Below are 21,686 nucleotides of genomic sequence, written 5' to 3'. Positions count from 1 at the left end.
TTAAACAGAGCATTCCATTGAATTTTTACAACATACTCTATAATGTAGGCATCTGTTATTTCCATTTTAAAAATGAAAAGGCAAAAAATAAGAAAAAATGAATAATTTGCCTAAGACACCTTAGTCAGTAAATAGCAGAGCTGAATTCAAAGCTAGGTAGGGCTTATGATCTTGGTGCTCCTCCAGACCCCCTCTCTAAGTATGGCATCTAAATCTGTAAAGAGTACTTTGCTGGTGGTTATGTAAGATGCAGGGCCTGAGATGAACTTCTGCAAACTAGAAAGAATGCTGGAGAGAGAGTCAAAAGATGTGAGGTCAAATACCAAATAGCTATGTGACTTTAGGTGGTTTATGAGCCATTCTGAACTACAGCCTTTCAGCCTCCAATTGCATTGCAGAATTAAAAGAACTAAATAAGATCATGTCTGTGCAAAAGCTCAATAAGCTGTACAGTATTTTGCAGAGTAATTTAGTTTTTAAATAAACTATTCTAAGGGGTGTGCCCTGCATATGAGCTCTCTAAATTTATGGTCAAATGCTTTAGAAGTTTGGTTTAAATTATATACGAATTAAGAATTCTAGCTATTCACCTGGCATCTTGTGAGAACCCAAGGTGGCTCATTACATAGCAGAAATCACCCAAATCCTTCATGAGCTGAACATACTGAAATCATGGTAATAAATGCCAACGTCACGATGTGCCTTGCCCTCTCCTTTCAGGTGGATGGCTCATGCTCTTTGCCATTGTGCTGAGGCTGGTGGCAGCTTGTCCTGCGTCATGCGTGGTGTGCACCAGAGATGTAACCCTCTGTCAACAGCTAAACTATATAGTAGGTAATAAAACCAATAGCTCTAAAAAGCAGCGTTAAGTGTATCTGGAGAATTTGCTGCCGTGGCTTGCATTGTGCTGAGTGCTCTCTCGGCTCAGCCTGATAGAGGTAAACTTTCAAAGGGCAAGCCTTTCTCAGTGAGGAGAGACTGGTCACATTATCTTCCTGTTTCTGGTGGTCTCAACCAAAACTATGGCAAGACCTTAGTTACCTTCAGAGGTAGCTGCGATATTTTGCTATTACAGAAGAATACTACCATTTCATGCAGCCACACACATTTTTTAATAATAGAAAAAAATAAATCACTTTAATTATATTTTTGTCCATCCTTCGTGCAGTTTTGAGCCCTATCATTTGCTGGGAAAAATATCAATGAATCAGAAACCTGAACTGCAATTGTTCAGCATTAGTAAGATTAAGTGATGTACTAGCAAAACAGATTATTATCAAAGTGCATCTAATTTTGAAAGTCTAGTCTTTTTTTATTGGTGGTAAATGAGCTGTAGAAATGCTAACAAGATACACTGCCTGTATTCATTACATATTGCTTGCTTAAGTCAACAATTTAATAAGACACCTTATTAACAAATTTGAGGAGAATGTGATTTACATCCTGATATCCAAGAGAAGATAAACAAGTTATAAGCTCTGCCAATGGAAAATTTTCAGAAACAAGTCTGAGTCAAGATGGAGTGAAAGAAGACAATTTCATTTCTAAAATCCTATGACTCAATGAAAATTAAGAGATAGAAGTCATCGTCATCCCTGACAGGAGAGAGATGGTTTCAAGGGTAGTTGGTTGTACACTGTTTCCAATTAGTATTAAAAACACTTAAACACTAAACTCCTACCCTCTCAAATAGATTTCCTGACTTCACTACATTTTTTTTTTCCCTGATCAGAGATAGCTGATGTCTATAAGAAACATTGCAGCACCTCTATATCTTCCTTCTCATTTATGGAATGCCACATTCACGAAGTTAAATTTCATAAACACAGAGTAGTAAATGGATGACTTGTGAGTGGAGCTCGGGTTTATTCCTAGACAAGAAGTAATTGACAGAATCAATAGCCTCTTCCCTCAGAGTCGACAAATCCCTAGAGAACTGGGGATCCATAAAAATAAAACTCCCTTAACCCATATCAAAAACAATACTGAGAGAAACAAAATGCTAAACTGGCCAGAATTAATAGAATTCAAATAATCAGCAATAAATACTCTACAGAAAAAGACCACAGTTTGAGCTTGTTTGTGCTATAGAGATGGGAGCAATTCTTCCAAAAGAAGACACCATGAAAATCCTTTTTTCACATTTTTGAAATCTCTTTGTTTCAGCAGTACAGTCTGAATTTCATAAGGGAATTGTGATTTGCTTCCCCCCTGGTTGATTGTTCTAATATCACCTGTAGACCTCCCAGGGACAATGGACTCTTCCATCTTTATGGCACTGTCATTTGCAGTCAAAACAATTTTAGCATGATAAAGATGTGTTACAATAACTCCTGATTATAATACATCTTTATTGAGTTAAAACGCTTTGATTTCTAATGACAGAGCAGTGATAGCTCTGAGGTGATTATGGTGAAGGGATTTAACAGTTGGAAGCCCTGAGTACCACCTGTCATCACATGATGTACTTCATTGGAGGGAACAGATATTAGAGTGGAGGCCAAGATGGCCCAGACTATAATGAGAACCCCACTGACAGATCCTCAGGTCGTCTGGAGAGAATAGAGATCCTCGCGAGTTGCCAACTTTTAGCCTGGAGCTAAAAAGCAGAAACCAACACTCCTTCTCACTCCTCCCACCCAACTTCTACCTTTAGGTTTGAGAGAAAAGATGACTGAGTTCACAGCATAAATATACACTGCTCGTGGAAAACTGGCCATGAAGCTTAGACACATGCGTGGCTCATGGGTAAATCTGTCTTGGGCTGGCAGGCCTGGAGTGGGTCAGTACACGGCCTCACAGAGATGAAGCCTAAAAAGCCACTTTCAAAAACACAACCAAAAATAAAACCAAAACCAAAACCAAAACCAAAAACAAAAATTGACGGTGATAATTCCAAACAGTGAATTAACTTTGACATCGAAAGGAACATATGGGTTTATGTTTCTCAAATAAACATGTCATAGAAACAAAGAACATAAAAATCCATAATTCTGATAAAGAGCCAGCTTCCCCTTACACCGAGAAATCAGGGAATTTTTTTCATTTTGTTTGTTGTTCTTACCTAGGTGATAAGATTGTTCAGAGGGCGCTGAGTATCTTTGCTCTCCACTGTACTCCCCTCCCGCTTGTGTGTATCTTGCTGCTAGTTTGTGCTTTTCTTCCCCACAGCAGCCCCTGCGACCACGAAGGTTTTAATCATCACTGATGGATACCTCTCCGCCATAGAGAGCACAAATCTCTCCCTCTTGTTTAATCTTGCCTTGCTCTCCTTGAGCAGAAATGGCATCGCGGACGTTCGGGAAGATGCCTTGCATGGCCTCTCAGAGTTGCGGACACTGGTGCTGGAGCACAACCAGATATCCAGCTCTTCACTTACTGATCTCACCTTCAGCGCGCTTCACGGTCTGCAGGTGCTCGTGCTTAGCAATAATGCTCTGCATACCCTGCGGGGGTCCTGGTTCCGGAACACCAAGGGCCTGACCCGGCTCCACCTGGATGGGAATCGCATCACTAACCTGACAGGCACTTCCTTCGGAGGCGTGAAGCTGCACCATCTTAGGCATCTGGATTTATCTAACAATTTTATTTCCTACATTGGGAAAGATGCTTTCCAGCCCTTTCCTCAACTACAGGAAGTGGACCTTTCTCGAAATAGGTTGGCCCACATGCCAGATGTTTTCACTCCACTGAAGCAGCTAATCCTTCTGAGTTTAGATAAGAACCAGTGGAGCTGCTCTTGTGACCTCTACCCCCTTGCCCAGTTTTTAAGAAACTATGTTAAGTCTTCGGCTCGCATGCTCCGGAATGCCCAGGACCTAAGTTGTCAGTCATCTGCCGCGGCTGTGGCCACCGCAAAGAGTGTGCTAAAGGTGTCTGAGACCAACTGTGACTCCAAGGTCTCCAACTTCACTCTGGTTTTAAAGAACAGAAGTCCCCTCCTCCCGGGGCAGGATGTGGTCCTGCTGACTGTCCTTGGCTTTGCAGGTATGCCGGGGAGAAGTGTGCCCAGCTCATTTCCATGCTCTTAAAATACACTAAATGGGGGCACCTGGGTGGCTCAGTGGGTTAAAGCCTCTGCTTTCGGCTCAAGGTCATGGTCCCAGTGTTCTGGGATGGAGCCCCGCATCGGGGGTCTCTGCTCAGCAGGGAGCCTGCTTCCCTTCCTCTCTCTGCCTGCCTCTCTGCCTACTTGTGATCTATCTGTCAAATAAATAAATAAAATCTTAAAAAAAAAATACACTAAATGATGCTGTTCCCAGGCGATTTGGGGAAATTTTCCAGGGCTTGTGGAAGGGAGAGGTTGTCAGTAGACGTAGGAGGATGTTGATTGACCTGGAACAGGTTGTAAGAATTTCCTGTTGCAGAGAACCTGTTTAACAGAGGAAAGGGTCTTGGACCAGAATTCAAGAATTCTAATCTTAGTATAATAACCTCTGTAATCCCGAGTCAGTCACTTTACTATTCAGATTCAGTTTTCTTGTCCGTAATGCAGGAATAGTATCTACATTTTATCAATCTTCCATTTGCCACGAAACACTGGGACATTCATTAAAACACTAGAAATAGGGATTAAAAAGTGATGAGACATTGTCTCTTTCTTCAAGGTGCTCTCATCCGTGTGCCCCTCTGTGGTATAATAAGAATCAGTGGGCTTAACCAGGGGCCCGAGGAGTTGGTAGTATGGAAATCACATGCATCTTCTCTAGAGTGCTTGTACAGCACAGACATTTAGTGTATGAGCTCTGCAGTTAGATCACCAGGTTTGAATCCTGGCTGCCCTCTTAATTGCTCTGTGACCTTGGGGAAGTTATTTAACCTCTCTGTGCCTTGCTTTCCACCTATTTGGGGGTTTTGAATTCTTGTGAGATTTCTGTTTATCAACTCATTCATAAACTTGGCCCATACCTCCCCGGACTGACTAAAGAGAAGATAATTTTCAACTCTTTAATTTTTCTAAGGTAGTTTAAACATCTCTTAACTATACATCAACTATTGTTACCTCTCACTGGGTAAATGATATAAAAAGTGATACTTAATGTCATTAGTCAAAAACCAAATATACATGAGATTTCTTGAGTTATCTACCTGGATGTGTGTTTCCCCCCTATGCTTGCAGTGCGTGGTGAAATCCTTTGCACTTGTGGGTAACCATGGTGATGAGGTGTGTGTGTGGGGTGGGGGGGAGTGCCCCAAAGCGAGAACACCAGAGGTTTGCAAATGACATCCAGGACTGAACTGATGTATTTTGAATATGTGCTATAAATAATTGTTCCATAGCAGGTTTCCAGCGAAACTTGAACATCAGATTTTTAACTCCTGACAGTTACACTTTTAATCAGAATAGATGGGCACCAGCATCAGGTCTAAAAAATGGAACTACCATCAGTGGTAATCTGATTCACTTGGAAGTGAATTTAAATCCTCTCAGAAAGATAAATTATTTCAAAAACTATGTAACCATGTCAGTAATTATGTGTGTTAAGAAATAATTTACCATAAAAGACAAAAGTAACAGGGCAGGGAATTTTACTTTAAATGTACTAGAATAGTAGAACTCAAGTGCTAGTTCTACAGAATAATTAATAGATATTCCAATAAAAACATACACAGATGCACATGTAAACAACATGTTGTGAGGTTCAAATAGATTTGGGTAATGGTGGATTAAACAAAGTGAAGTAGGTTTCTTTACTGCAGCATTTTTCTAATTTCTAATGAGCATTATGGATCATTAAGAGGAAGATACAGTGCGGAATGTTTCTTAAATTTACTTAATCATTAACTCTTTTTTCACAGAGGATTTCATTAAATTCCTCTTTTGTAGGGCATCATTTTGGAAATATTACAATAGACTAATTTTCAATATCTTCTAGGTATTTTCTGTATCTATTTTCAGAAAAAATTTACTACCAAATTACATTACTATAGAAATGGATATAAATTCTGGAAGATTCAAAGGTTTTATCAAAATAATAGGAAGCTTATTATGCATGGACAAATTCTGATGAGTTATAAGTATGATTATACACAAATTATAACGTGTGAAAGTATCATTAGGTATCTCTCTGAGTGATTGTTAAAAATGTTTTTAGGAAATATTTGTCTTTAAAAAATTCCTACTATACAATTTATTCTATTAAGATTCTAGTCCCTCTGAAGTAAAAATGTAATTAATAATCTAAACTGTCGATTGTGGGGAAAAGACTTAGAACTATAATTTGACCCTTGAATCCCTTTCTTTCTTTGGCTGTAGAAAAATCATCAAAATTCCAGAGAATATAAAAAATCAAATTCAGTGAATTTAAAACTAATAAGTGGTTGTTTGGCATCATACTCTAATATCTTAAAACCTCCCATTCTGTGAATTGGTTGATGAAAGGAGAAAGATTTCATGAAGCTGTAACATTTCCAGCGAGGACTTGTCATTAAATTTTGCTTTTTGTTGTTGTTGTTTTTCCAACTCAGAAAGATTGTTAGAACACGTTTTAAAAATAGCAACAATGCCCATGGCAATGAAAATTCAACTATCTTCTTAATAGCATGTTTAGCCTGCCTACAAGCTTCATTTGCTGCTTTTTGCTCTCTGCACTGATAGAAAGTGACCATACCTGAGCAATGCGATGCACACACCGTTCTAGCATCAACAGCAGGAGAGTGAGTAGATCCTTGCCATTTAGATGCAATTAGAGGGAAAACTTTACCCTATAATCAGATTATGCCTACTCTCATTTCAATGGCTGATGCATGTGTTTAAGAAAATTTAGATCTTTCTTTTCTTTATTATTTGGCTTAGTAACTGCATCAGCCGTACCAAGTATTCTCTTAATGATTTTATTTTTTGGACTTTCTCTCCTCCCACACCCAACAGCTGAGTCTTCTAGGACCTAATAGGGAATATCAAAATGAAACAACAGCAGTAGGAATCATAACCATAAACCACAATGATGATTCACTGAACCTATGATCGAAGTTTACTATGTGTTAAATGTCACATATATTATCTCATTTAATTACTGAGTGGTATTAATCATCCTCATTTGATAGGGAGAAAAAATAAGGCTCAGAGAGGTTAGAAAACTTGCTCAAGGAAGGTGTCAGAACAAAGCTTTGAATCCTGAGTTTTCTTATTCCCTGTAAGACATATGGAGTGTTTCTAAAATTTTATTATTTTCGTATGTTTTTAATATTTTAAAGCCAAAAGTCTTTTTTTGGAATTACCCTAGCTCTAGGCAATAAAGTGTCTGATCTAAGTCTTGCTATTACTTTTAAAAAAACTGTTGTGTCTTTAATAGAGATTAAGTTATGTCAAAATGTGATAGTACTAAGAATATACTATCACAAAAAAATTAAAGTGGGGCTTATAAGACCTCAAGATCTGGTAAACTACCTAAAGCTTGATGGTTTTTACCAGAGGCTGCTCTTCACTTTGGTTAATCTTCATCTTTAACAGAAAAATGAATTAATCATGGCCTGATACGTTCTCTTTTCTTTCAAGTTCAAAAAATATCATGTTTTCATTAAATTGTCTGCAGTAGAGGGAACCAGGCATGGTGCAATCAATCAAAAAGTCTAAAATGTTGACCTCATCTCTTTCACTGTCCTCATTTCCAGAGTCAGGAAACTGAGTTCTCCAGGGGAGCTGATTTGCCTAAGGTCACACAGCAATTTGTGGTCAGAGCTGGACTTAGGAAACAGGGCTCCTAAGTTAGTTGATACTGACACCATGTCTACCCCATCAGCATTTTGGAGATTTGTAAAGTTAGACCACTCAGTGCACTTCATTATGAAAACTCATAAACAGAATCCCTTCTGTTTACTTAAGAATATTCAATAAACATTCCGGTAAGCCTGTGTGAGAGTTGAGGGTACTGGAGATAAGATGTTGAACAAGACTGTAAAGGTCCATTTCCTCTCAGCGCTTAATTCTAGCAGGGGAAGACAGACAGTGAACGAACAAGCAAGTAAGCGAACACAGTAATTTTATACTGTTATAAGGGCTAAGGAAAAAGGAAATGACTGGGACAGAGAGGGAAGTGGGGTATAACTCTAGAGACTTTGGTTTGAACATCTAGGCAGTTGAGCATGCCTTTTGTCAAGATGGGAAACGGTGAAGTAGAAACAGGTGAGTAGAGACTCCGTATGTGTTTGAGAAACACTACCCTTTGCAGGTTTATTCAGAGGATAAGTTATACATACGTAGAACATGAAGGGACAGTTCCAGACAGTCTGAGATTAGATGTCAGTCATGATTTTGTGGGAGTTCATAGAAGGGAGTGATCTTTGCAGGATGGAAAAAACAGCAAAGGTGTTGAGAAATTCAGAGGTACAGATTTAGTTTTTAAAGGATAAATAAATTTCAAAAAAAAAATTCAAATAAACAGAGATAAGGGAAAAAACTGCAAGAGTCACAAAACCTTGTGTATGCAAGGGGCATACACAAAACCTTAGAAATACCTTAAGACTAATGAACCGAAGAGTTTGAATCACAGTGTTTAAATAATGAAAAATGAAAATGAAAAATTAGGCAAAGGAGGGAGGTTACAGCCAGATTGCGCTGAGACTTGGATGCCCAGGGATTTGGCCTTTATGCCAAACAGAAGTCAATGACTTTTTCTGAGGTAGGGGGTGAATCTTAGGGATGAAAAAAATACAACAATAGGAGGGGGTTATGATATATGGGAATTTCAGGGTATGTACTAAATGTAGTCTACTATTTCCTATTAAGAAATAGGAAATTTGGTTTCCTACAGGAAGAAGATTTTAATGCAAGAATGATTTTATCTTGAATGAATTTCAGTCCATGAAAAAAAAAACTCCTTTTTCCACCAAAGGCATTCCAGATGGTATTTTTCTTAAAAATTTTTAATAGGCTACAAAGAGAGCTCCAAATTAACAGACAGAACAATGTTGATTAAACAGCCTCTGTCTGCACTGGTATTTTTCTTCATGGTGATAGACTTCCCACCCATTCTGATGCCCTTTAAACCATTAACCTTGATATTTGCGGATTTCACATTTGGTGATTTATATGTTTCTTCCTTTGATGTTATCTTTTAATGGTCTCTCTATTTGTCACAGGAGCTGTTGGTCTCACTTGCCTAGGTTTAGTTGTATTTAACTGGAAACTCCAACAAGGCAGAGCAAATGAACACACATCAGAAAACCTTTGTTGCAGAACCTTCGATGAATCCCTGTGTGCTCATGAGGCAAGAAATTACCACGCTAAGGGATACTGTAACTGCCACTTAACTCAGGAAAACGAGATAAAGGTCATGTCCATTGTGGGGTCCAGAAAGGAAATGCCACTTTTACAGGAAAACAGCCATCAAGCAGCACTGGCCTCTGAGTCCACAGCCCCTGACGGATCATTTAGAAACCTGAAAGGTAAAGACCATGGGGCAGACAGCACTTTCTTCTGCTTTGGTGGCAGATTGCTGCAGTCAGGATGTTCAGAGCCTCCTGGGAATATGGCAGCTTTTAATGAAGCAGGCTTACTTACAAGACATTGTCCAAAGAGAGTTAAAGAGCTAAGGAATCATGAGCCTGGGGAAGTCCAACCTCAAACTTTGCCACAGCATGTAACAGGAACATTAGGTGAGTTGCCTTGTTTCAGAGGATCCCACTGTTTAAATTCCTCCAAAAGACATAATTTCCTTTAATTTTCCTAACAGTAGAATGCTATAAAAATCATTGTGTCGTACCAGTCTGTCCTTCTTCCAAAGATACTAGATGTGTGTGTGTGTGTGTGTGTGTGTGTGCACATGTGTGTGTTTGGGGTAAGGTGTAGATGAGGACTCCCCCATCCTCAGGAGCTGAGAGTAAGTATATCTTATGCCTGTTGGAAAGTGAGTTTGTGACCCAACACCTAACAAGTTTCTTTTTCTTCTCCTCCTCCTCCTCTTCTTCTTCTTCTTCTTCTTCTTTTTTAAAGAAAAGCAGGCTTTTAAATAGCAATATGCCGTTAAGATTTATGGGAGGCTGAGTATCGGCTTCTATTCCGACATCCTTCGAGCTCTAATGCCAATTCTGCAGTAAGCAACCTTCTCAGAGCATGACATGTTAGAAGAATGGGCCTTCTAATGCTAGTGATTCATTTCAGGAATGATGTCAAGACACACACTTTGCTTGCTGAGCTGTCAAGGATGATAACTTTCCAGTCCAGGGAAAGTCAGGACTTAATTCATCGTCCCATGTTGGGAGCCAAGTGAATCTGGCCATGACATCTACCCACTGTACATGGGCAATGTCAATATTTAGGTGGAGGCAATGAATTAAATGTCTTCCTTTTCCTTCCTGAATAGTAAGGTGATGCTTTCAGGCTCAGCAGTGAAAACTTTGACAGCTTTTCTGTAAAGAGGTTCCTGTCATTTATTTGAATTGGTTTACAATGAGCAGAGCTTTCTCTCAGAATATGAATGGTGGAGGTACAGCACCAAGAAATTCTCACTGTCAGGATATGGCCCTTAAGATGGATTTGGGGACAATTGGAAAAGAATGAAACTGTATGTTATTTCATGTGTGGCATAAGGCAGGCCATTGCATTCCCCAGACTCCAGTTCTTACTAGTTTCTGGGGTCTGATGATTTGACTCAAGAGAGGAATAGCCAAAGTTTAAAAAAAAAAAAAAAAAAAAAAAGTCTGTCATAGAAACCAGATCAGACTGGCTTTATTTTAGAAAGAAATAAACACTTACCCTTTCAGTAGAGCCACACTTCAGGCAGATGTTTAGCTTTGTCCAATGCCTTAACTTTTCTGTGGGAAACCCTTTTACTGAAGGGAATGTTGTCTCTTAACCATTTAAAACCCAGTCCCTTGTTTCACACAGAGAGCACAGTTGTTTGTCAAATCAATACATTTACTTTTGAGAAAAACTTGAAATTCTGCTACATGTCAGACATTGTACTGGAGATGGAATGAATAGGTATTGGAGGAGAAAACAACCAAGGCCACGTTTGCTCTAGAAGAGAAGTCAGTAAGAGTGACTGTCACTCTGATTATGTCTCCAAACTTGGAAACACAGAATCACAGTATTTCAGGAGTAGGGAAGATTTAGAGATGATCTAGTCTGATAGTTCTGAATATTTATCTTTGAGTCACAGAACTCTCTTGGAATCTGATAAAAGCTAAAATTCTTTCCCCAGAATATTTTTATATCCACATAAAATTCCCATCTCAGTCTTATCTCTTGATACCCATTGAGTAAGTAGCTTCCCCAAGGTCCCCCAGAAAGTTGAAGGCAAACCTTAAGAGTCAGATGCTAGTGTGAAGACTAGCTCACGTCTTCCTTTTGATCTCTGAACAGTAATACTCCTTTCTTCCTTTGGATAAAACAAACAATTTCAGAAGACAAGAGAAAGTATACTGAGAAGATGTTATTTTAAACCTAACGTGCATTGTAGTTAAGAGGGTAGGGTTTAGTGTCAGACAGACCTGGGTCAAGTTCTGCCGATATGGACATGTGGAAATGTGATGGGTAGAAGCATTTCACCTCTCTAAGCATCTTTCTTCATCTATGAAAGTAATAGGACAACAGGACTTGTCCAGTGGATCAGATCTCTTGAGAATATTAAATGAGATAATGAAGGTACTGTATTTAGCACAGTGCCTGGCTCTTAGTAGATGCTTGATTAATGGTAAATATTACTATTATTTTTGTCATTATTATTATTTAACATGTATCATTAATATCATATTAACATGTATCATTTAAAATTCACAGAGATTCCTGCAATACAGACCAGACCATATTCCAGAATACTCATTCATTTAAAAAATATTTAATTAATCCTATATTAAGTGATGGGAAATTAAACAGGTATGGCCTCTGCTTTGATGAAGCCAGTAGTAGTATCACAGGTATTTCCTTTTTGTTGTTGAAGGTATCTTGTGTTTGAAACCTAAACACTACTCAGTACAGTATCATGTTCTTCCTAATATTTAGTTCTAACTGGGAAATTAATGCAGAAAACTATTGTGATGGCCATTTGAAAAGAGCTTAGATATTATTCATATTTAAAGCTAACCTAACCAACAACTAATGTAAAGATTTACAACTATGAATGTTTTTATTTCTAATTCTGAACTTTTAATTCAGCATTGCAGCTATTAAAATGGGGCCGTAAAGTGTAGCTTTGTAAACTCCCCAAAGTCTTTTGTGGGTTTGGTTAAAAATTAGGAAGTATTCAAGAATTGCCATCATCAGAGGAATCATTTTTTGCACCTTTCATAAGGTTTCTAAGCATCTGTTCGGTTGGGGTAATAAAACTCTGCTCAGTGCTAAATTTCTGCATTTATTGTTCAGCAGATATCAACAATGACACATTCAGGAGGAGATATGCAACATCCGCTTCAGTGTTGGCAAGAGAAAGTCTTGAAAAGCATTTAACAAATGAATCATGGCAGCCTCCAGTAGAAAAAAAAGACAAAGGCTTACAACCTCACAGGCAGAGACATTTTATTACAGGTTCATCATCCCAGCCTTGTGAGCCTGAGGAACACTGTGTACAACAGATCTTACAAAAACATAGATCAAAATATGATGATCCTTGTGGACCGTTAAAATGGAGCAGGCCTAGCTATTTTCAGCCAAACAGTTCTCTTATCTGTAAGTATGTGCCCTGTGATCAATTTCAAGATTACGTGAAAGAAAAGAAGCCAAATCGTCAAGAACATTCAAAGGCCAAGAAAGAGCAGATCCAAATTAACAGTGCAATAGAAAAATTCCTTATGAGGGAGGACAGCACAGAGTTATCAAGGTTATCAACAAAAATCAAGAAAACATATTCCCCTAAGAGGGTTAGCTTCTGTGATCCTGATTTAGTAGAAAAAAATCATCTGGTGATGTCATCTAAAACATCAACCCACTGGAAACAGCAGAAAACTCAAAGTAGCCCCCTGACCAAGTTGGATCTCAAAAAATGTGGCAATCCTCAGGAGGGAAACAAAGGAGAAAAACGGTCTACTGATCCACAGATTCCGAAAAAGAAGAGAACCAGTCAATCTGACCTCAAAGGGAAAATTAAAAAACAAAATTCAAGGATAAAATTAAACTCACACCCATTCAGAAAAGTCAAAGTCCATCCAGAAAAATCATTGCCAGAACTCCCAAAGAAATGCAAACAGGTATTGTTACTGCCGCATAAATTACCTAAAGCTTCTCAGAAAGAAGCTGATATAAACCTTGTGTCCTCTGCAGATTTTCCCCAACAGCCAGTGAGTAACAACAACTATGATAAACTCACTTCAAAGAGCATTCCTCTCAAACATGCTCCAAAGCAGACCCCGTATTACCAACAAGACACTAAAAAGACTCCTCCGCTCAGTGCTAATGACTTACCTGTAGTCACCCAGAGGTCCAGGGAAGGCAACTGTCACCCTAATGGCCTCATTCCTGATAGCAATGCATCAACACTGCCTCTACCCACACCCGTCATAGCTGAACACAGGCAGGCAAGCTCTCAATTTTCAAATGAGCAAGTGGAAGGTGCAACTCCCCTTGCATTGGAAGTGCCCAAGTATTTACCAGCTACTTGGGAAAATACAGAAAGTGATGTTTTACCACCCAGCATTTCCAGGGGGTCTACTGACCAAGGGGCAACAGAGCCCACTGAGCACAGGGAGCAGGACAAATCCAAGATCATTGAGCCAAATCAGTTTTCTTTGTCCCTGGGGAATCAAACACAATTTGTAGATGGCCACAAAATGGACACCAATAAAGAACATACCTTAAATCAAAATGAAACCTTGAAACATGTAGAGCAACACTCAAGTCACACACAACTTGGAAATGAGGAAAAAATGTTGATGACCAAATGGAATATATCACATCAAATTGTGGAACGCTGTATCATGGATGAGGGAAATGGTGTAGGAATAAAACCTCCTCAAAGAGAAACTGATGATTCCGCTCTCATTTCCTCTGAGACACAAGCCACAGGAGACCTAACTTCGATGAAGACAAATTCTATTCCATACCAAAATAGAACAGAGATTCCCAAAGATGTCAGTACTTCTCTTAGTACTCAAGCCATTTGCAATCCAACCAACAGTGACAAAAAAGAAACTGATAGCACAAATGCATTGCCCAGAGATGATGGCACTGAAATATTAGGGATAAAAATATTAGGGAAAGAAGAGAATAAAATGTTGGATGGAAACAAGGCAGATTCTAGTACATTAATTAGGACTGCACAGTTGACCTTAAAAGGTAGTAGAAAAGAAATGCAGCAAACTTGGGAAAATGGAAAAAGTGAAAAACATATGTTGTATGATTCAAGCTCTGCTGAGGCTACTATTACAGCTAAGGATTTGAGTATCACATGTTCCCCGGAAGCTGAAAATAGTCCTCGTAGTGAAATAGATTTCAGAATTAACTGTAATTTGCAAGATTTCGGAGAAGTTCAAAATATTCAACCAGATAAAGATGACAGAGCTCATAAAGGAGGTGCAGTGGCAGTGCAGACACATCTAGTGCTTTCCTCTTCGCCAGAGTTAAAAGACACGAGTTTTGAGACAAGAAATAAGGTGCCTCTAATTCCTTGAAGAATAAATGAGGCTGGAAGCTCTGCTCCAAAACCTACACTGTATCCGCCATCTGCTGATTGTGCTAATCCCTCACCTTTAGAGGCAGAACTCAACTAATCATCATTTTCTATTTTAGCTTTCTTCAAAAGGACACACAAACACCCCTAGTCTTTGCAGGCATTCAAAATGCATTCTTTTGGAGGAAAAGTCCTCAGGAACTCTTGGTTGTCAATGAAGTAAAAGTACATGACTGCATAGAATGCAAAAATCAAAGATGGAGCCACAAGATAGGTTTAACACATTTAACTGAATTTGCTTCTCTGAGAAATAGAAAAATGGGAAAGAAAAGTTTTGCCTAGTTCTGAGAAAGAAAGCAAACATCAAAAAAAAAAAAAAAGCCTTAAGCAAATGAAAGATTAAAGAAGAGAAAAGTACTTGAACAGATTTACACTTGATGTTTATTTTATGGAAATTACTATACACATCTCAATTAGTGGTATTACAATATTGCTTTCTACATAGATGATTATATATTCATATTTGTGCCTGATCTGTTTTCCTAATTATGGTATGAAAATAAAAATTGAGCTTTGTTTGTTAACTGTAGTCTAGCTGATATGCATATTCTTATATTTCAACCATTTGCAACTGTTATGTTGACAATTATCCTAGATCTTAAGTAGAGTTTTTAAAACCTATTATTTCTCTAAGAGAGAAAAAAAAAATTTAAGGATTTCCAGGGGATGTAAGCTAGTTCTGTAAAACCTGTAAAATCCTCTAAATCCACTAGGTGGCGATCTCGGCTTCAATCATTTTAGAAGAACAAATGGAGCTTCAAGATCAACACAATGGATCCTGAACAAAGGGAATTTTAACAAGCTTTATTGCCAATTGTTATTAACTTAAGATTTTGAAAACTAAATAACCTATTAGTATGTAAGCTTTCAAGGCTTGATCTCTTGAGTTTAGCATGTCACTATTGTTTGGTGTGAGTATTCCTCCTTGTGCACAGGAATTAAATGTCCTTATAAATATGAGATTTAAAAGCAATAGTAGAATAAGCTTCTCTCATTCAAAGCCACATTTATTGGAAAGATAGAGGTATATTCAAACAATTTTATTTTTGATATCCCAGTAAAACATTGAAAGCATACCTTCATGGTATAGAATATTACATTTACCTTTCCTAGGGGGAAAAAGGTAGTACTTTCTCTTCTATCTATATCTAATATATTTTTACATATTTTATATATTTATGTAGTCTCTAATATAGTTTTATATAACAGGATCTTTATATCTGCATCCTGCAATATTTGTATAGCCTAAAAGACTATAGAACAATGTAAATTCTGCTTACATGCTCTGCCTATCTTCTGTTTTCTTTCCTATTCAGAATTGCCAGCAAATGATGTAACTTTCTTATTTTGAAACTCTCTAACCTTATTCCCTCTCTTCTTTCTGTTTTCTCCTTGGATTCAAAATTTCCTTGCTTTTAACTCCAACTCCTCTCCCCTCTATTTTTGTTCAGCCTCTCTGCCTGAGCTTAGCTCCTATGCCATCTGTCTGCCTCCCCTGATCCCACTTCATTCGGTTAAGCCCTTTAAGGTGAGAAGAGCATCTACGCCAACTTCTTGCACAATCACTTTATTCTAATTGACAGTTTCCTTAGCTTTGTAGACCAGGTTCGTTTTTTTTTTAATCTCTTGGTAGCTATCTTTCTTTTTTTCCTTTTTCTATTATTATTTAAAAAAAAAATTCCAAAAACCAAAAAACAAAAACCACCTTCACCTTAAAGCAGAGCACTTGGCTTTTTCTCCCACTGCCAACAATATCCCTGATACCTAAGAGCCCAAGGAGTACTCTGGTCACTGGCTAATTCTCAGAAGGCGGTGATGATGACAGCTCTCCTGGGCTCCTTCCTCTTTGCCATTTCCTAAATCCAGTCTTTCACCTCCTTAGGATGTTGTTTGCTTTGAAGTAGTTCTCAAGTTTGCCCCTGCTCCTGAATCCCCATGGTAACCATTGTAGTCTTTGTCTTGTAATCAACTGGATTAATGCAACAGCAGCTCAGCGCACGCTCAGACTTCAGTGTCTTTTGCTCCTGTTCCAGCCCGCTGGTTCTCTGCCTTTACTGGGCACAGATCGGCTGAGGTGCTTGTTAAATGCAAAGTCCCAGGCTCCATCCTAGACATTTTGATGCCGGAGCTTTAGAATAGGGCCCCAGAATCTTCGTTTTAACAAATTTTTCCGGGTAAACTGGAGTATGTAATATGCAGCCCACACGTTAAGAAACAATGCTCAACTACCCCAATCATACTAGAAGATAATTCAGTGCCTGTCTCACTATAGGAACCACATGCAATTCTCTGAGTAAGTTATCAAATCTTTGCATGCCAAGTTCAGCTGAATTTTCAAAAAACAATTACTTTTATCATATTTCTGCAACTCTTTAGGGACAAAAATATAGTTGCCTGGGATTTCATATCTGCTTTTCTCACTGTCCTCTTCTGTCTTTGTAGGTCTTGACTAAGAAGACATATATAGGAGATAACAATATGGTTCAAGTTCAAGGAGTGAAGCAAAGACAAATACGAAAGAAAGAATGAGTAATGAAGTTGATAACCTAGAAAGCAAGGACCAGGAGAGCATGGTGTTAGTGCCTCATATCTAAAGATGAACTTATTTCAAATGATGGTATGGAGATCTAACCCCTCAGTCGCTACAAGCTTCCCATACCTAATAAGCCTCTCCCTTGTGTCCTTTCTCTCAGTGAATTTGCACACCTTCTCTTTGCTTGGACTGTTTTTCTCTCTCACCAAACCCCTTCATTCAGCAAACTCCTGTTTATGCTTGTGACCTCAGCTCAAGTGTCTGTTCTTCCAGGAAGCCTTTCCTGACCTATATTATCTCTTTGTCCTGTACTTGCCAATTCCTTTAGTATGCATTCTCATCTACTCTTGTTTTCCTCAGTCTGGCTTATAACTATAAAATCATTTGTTTATTCAATTTGTCTCCATTTGGCTACTAGACCTTACTGAGGCTCCCTGGAGCATAGGTCTCCACTGAATCCCCAGCACTTGTTCGTGGGGCTGTGTAGAGACTCCATAAGTCATTGTTGAAGCAAAGAATATGAACTAGCCCACCATTTCCCTTTTCCTCACCACTGAGCCTGCTCACACAGTGAAGATGCTATGGAGATGGGCACGGCGATGATGTTTCAGGCACATCACATCCAGCAGCTCAACTTCATGAGGCTGAGATGGAAACCACAGCCAAGCCAGGGCCCACCTGACCGGCAAGCCCAGATACAGCTGGCTAGTCAGAGACTTTGCTTCCTACTATGCTTTTCCCCCATCCTTCTCCCTGAACTGCATTCTCAGAGCCCAGGCCCTGGACTGATTGGTTTTGCTGCTTACCAATGAAACTTTTCCACTAAACACTTGAGTTTTGGGTTCTTAGTATTTTTTTTTTTCTTTAACTTTAAGCATACCCTCCTTTAGCCCTGATCTGGTTCTCTTATTTCCTAATGTGTTATTTGTGACATCCATTCTACCCCCCAAAAAATAGTTTTAGAAGTTGCTAATGACTTGCTTTTATCTTCAAATGAAAACTTCCATATATTCCTAATTTATAATCATAAACATGAAGAGTCCATTAATAAAAGCAAAAGGGATACCCTTGACAGATTTTTAAAATTTTACTTTACATTTTTTGTTATACTTTATGTTATATACACTAAAGAGAAAAGGAAATTTCAGATTAGCTTTTTTGACATACTTATTCCTAGAAAATATGCCTGAGGTTCATATTGAATCAGCAAGGAAAGCTTTTCCCAAACTATTTTAAGCCATATAATTTTCAAGACAAATTATTTTTTGGACACTGCAATTCAGATGAGGGTGTTGGAGGCTTTGATAAGCAATAGTGGTGCTCACTGATGTACTCAACAAATATTTTTGAACATCTACTAGGGATGGTTCTAGGTGCTGAGGTTGCAGCCACAAACAAAACAAAACAAAAAATCCCTGCTTTCTGGTAGTGAGAAAAGATTCAACACCAATAAATACATAATCTGCGAAGCAGAATGGTCAGGAGAAGAGATTACTTCTTTTGAGGTTACTCAATCTGCATGCCATAGTAATCTTTATTTTTCTTCTTAAGAGTCTCCATGTATGTTTGTGCAGTTGGGTAATGCCTTGGTCTGGGTTTTACCTTTAGAAAAAAAGAAGTGGGGAAATTGGCTTTCTTCTTCCAAAATCTAGACTGGAACTTATTCTATTTCTCCCTTGGTGAGGTACTTCCTGAGTTAACAACAGCTACACTTTTGTGAACTAATGTGAACTAATTCCCTCTACTCAGGGCAGAAGAATCAACGTGGGCTGACGTTAAAACACAAGGATTTCAATAGACAACAAAACATGCTGGCAGGGAGAGTCTCAGACACCGTACTAAACAGTATTATCAAGAGAGAAGTTGAGGAGTCTCCTCGTTTGACATTCTCACAATGTCTGGTGCAGATAAGAAGAATCCTGTCTTGTAAACACGTGGTCTGAGATTTCATGCTGGGATTATAGGAGTGTAACCCTTAATATTCTTAGATCTATGATCATATTTAATTTTTTTCTCTGTTTACATATCCTCCTTTATTTATTCCTTCCATAGTCTCGATCCCTCCATCTGTGTTCCTAACTACTTTATCCCATTACTGTTTAAAGAATTAGGGAAGGACTAGGACTTGGTCTCTGGCCTCCTGCTTGAGACAGTGCTACTAAGGACCACTTGTCACGGGGTCTCCACTAAAGGTCTGCCTCATGGTGAAAAGCCAACACAAATCTGTCTTGTGCCAAACTTCTTTCTTCAGAAAATGACTAAGTATGGTTCAAGTGTAGTTAATAAAATTGCAGCTGAGATGAGGCTGTGAGTCATCTGTCATACCCTGGTCTCTCTTTTGCTAATCAGTTGTGAGAAACATTTCAAAATCAGAGAGCAGCAGCAAAGAAAGATGAGATACTCAGACTTTTGAGGCAATTAGAGACTAAAGAGCAGAAGGCAAATCAGTCTTCCTGCCTTGACAGTCTTAAAATACACACTAAAAGTAGACTTTGGAGTTACACTATTTGTGACAGATTTTGACCATAACACATTTTCTAAGAGGAAATAAGAATTACTCACTTCAGGACATGCGTTCCACCCTCGCATGAGCAGAGATGATATGGGCTTGGGGATGGAATAGCCAATGGGAGGTCTGATGTGGTGGTAAGCCATGTCTGCTGCAGCAGCCGCTAGGAACCAAACGAACATGTCAGTTCTGAAACTCACATACTTGCCTCAAGGAACATAGGAACAGACAAACAAAAAGTCATCAAAAATCAATCTGTGCAACATTAGCAGAGACTCAAAGATACCTCTATGCAGGTTTTTTTTTTTTTTAAATGCTTAAACAAAATGTTGGATAATTTGATACTATCAGTTTATCTTTATAATTGTCCATTCATTCAGTTGTTCGTTCATTCAACAAATTGGGAGCGGAGGGAACACAAAGAGGATCAAAGAAACATGCAAAAGAACATACAGAGAGCAAGCAGTTTGGGGTGTGTGTCTGAAGTACAGGGTATACACATAATGTTATAGGAAGTAAGGACTGAAAGGCAAAATGGACCAGACGATATACAATGTCATAAATCCAGGCTAAAGAGCTTATCCTGTACTTAGCAAGACGTGGGATGTCACTGAACTTTGCAGTTCAGGAAGCACCCCTATCACTTGGGCAAAATAGATGATTTTTTAAGCTTAAATACCATTACTGGTTATAAGAATGTTGGGATTTTAAGATTTAATATTTATAAAGTAGTTACTATTTGCTAAACTTTGTAAGATACCTCAAATCCATCATTTTAGCTAATACCACTCGTTGACTGAACTTCCTAGTGCTACCTGTCTGCTTGGATTTCTGAATATTGCTCATCTGAAACTCCCCATTACGGTGTGGTGAAGCATGGGGCTTCGCTGTGAAATCCTGACTGTCGCATATTTCCCTGCTCTGCAACCAGTGATTTCTGTAACTCTCTTGGAAACCAAGTTCACAGGTACTTTCATTAAACATATTTTGTATCAGGCAGCATGGTAGATACATACATAAGCTTTTTCAAACCTCCTAACAATCATTCAAAGTAGGTATTTCTGTGTGTGTGCGTGTATGTAACTAGTTTTTAATTTGTGAAAAAATTAAATATAATTAGTAAGTGGTATAACCTCTTGTTCCAGATTCCATGCTCTCTTCAACCACTTCACACTGAAAATACTTTGTAAACAACACCCGAAGCTCTTTTTATTCCTCCTAAAAATTGCTCTGCACCGGTGGGAGGCTAAAGTCCCAGGATGTTGACTTCCTCTCTTCCAGGTTGTGATGTCATCAACATCTGTCTGTACCTTGACAACATTTGTGATATGACCTATAACTACTGCCTCTCTTACACTAAAGTTTGCTCCAATTCACTTCTGTTTATAGATTTACTAATTTAGTGAAATTATATGGAAGTTAATCAACATTTTGCTTTATGGATCAGTCGGAATTACTACCTAATTTTGACAAATGTAACATTTATACCTGTTTTCTTTGAAATTTTAGAAACACAATTAGAATAAAATCTTATTCAGAAAGGACAGTTGTTAAAATATTTTGAGTATTCTTATATACTCTTTCTATCATTGAGCTCATGCCCAATCCAGTATATGACTATGTAATATTTTTCCCCTAAATATCAACATTTTTCCAAGTTATTAAACTTCAGGTTAATGTATTTTTAACGACTCTGTATTCTGTATGATTTACTTAATCATTCCTCAATTTTAGGATGTTCAAATTTGGGTATAAACACTTCAAAGTAATCATCTTCAGTATGACTTTCCCAGTTTCACAGACTGAAACTTTATTTATGATATTTTGATATTTATGATATTTTATGATATTTATGATATTTTGAGGGGTAAGATTAACCTGCCAAAGGGCATAGCTGAAGACTTTTGACACATACTGATACACTGTTTTTCTCAAGAGTTGTATTAATTTACACTCTCAGTGGCCAATGTGTGAGAGACTTTTCATTACATCTACACCAGTATTAGGCTTTCTCATTTTGTAAAAGATTTTGTTAATATGA

The 21,686-nt window shown here is 38.3% G+C and overlaps 2 protein-coding genes across 2 annotated transcripts in view; one reads left to right on the top strand and one right to left on the bottom strand.

The window, feature by feature from the left end:
- Positions 1-21,686, bottom strand: part of LOC122900093 (serine/threonine-protein kinase TNNI3K) — a 349,591-nt gene that overhangs the window by 59,522 nt on the left and 268,383 nt on the right. Inside the window, exon 23 of the mRNA XM_044238472.1 lies at positions 19,699-19,808. Coding sequence (XP_044094407.1) covers positions 19,699-19,808 — 110 coding nt within the window. The remainder of the gene's footprint in view (positions 1-19,698; positions 19,809-21,686) is intronic.
- On the top strand, positions 732-14,643 carry LRRC53 (leucine rich repeat containing 53). The gene is given in 4 exon segments (XM_044236247.1): positions 732-834; positions 3,172-3,987; positions 9,082-9,597; positions 12,308-14,643. Coding segments are annotated over 4 exon segments (3,771 nt in total).

The sequence above is a fragment of the Neovison vison genome, chromosome 2 (genome assembly GCF_020171115.1).
Source record: "Neovison vison isolate M4711 chromosome 2, ASM_NN_V1, whole genome shotgun sequence".
NCBI lineage: Eukaryota > Metazoa > Chordata > Mammalia > Carnivora > Mustelidae > Neogale > Neogale vison.
The sequence above is the reverse complement of the archived record's forward strand: the minus strand, read 5'-3'. Positions and strand labels throughout refer to the sequence as shown.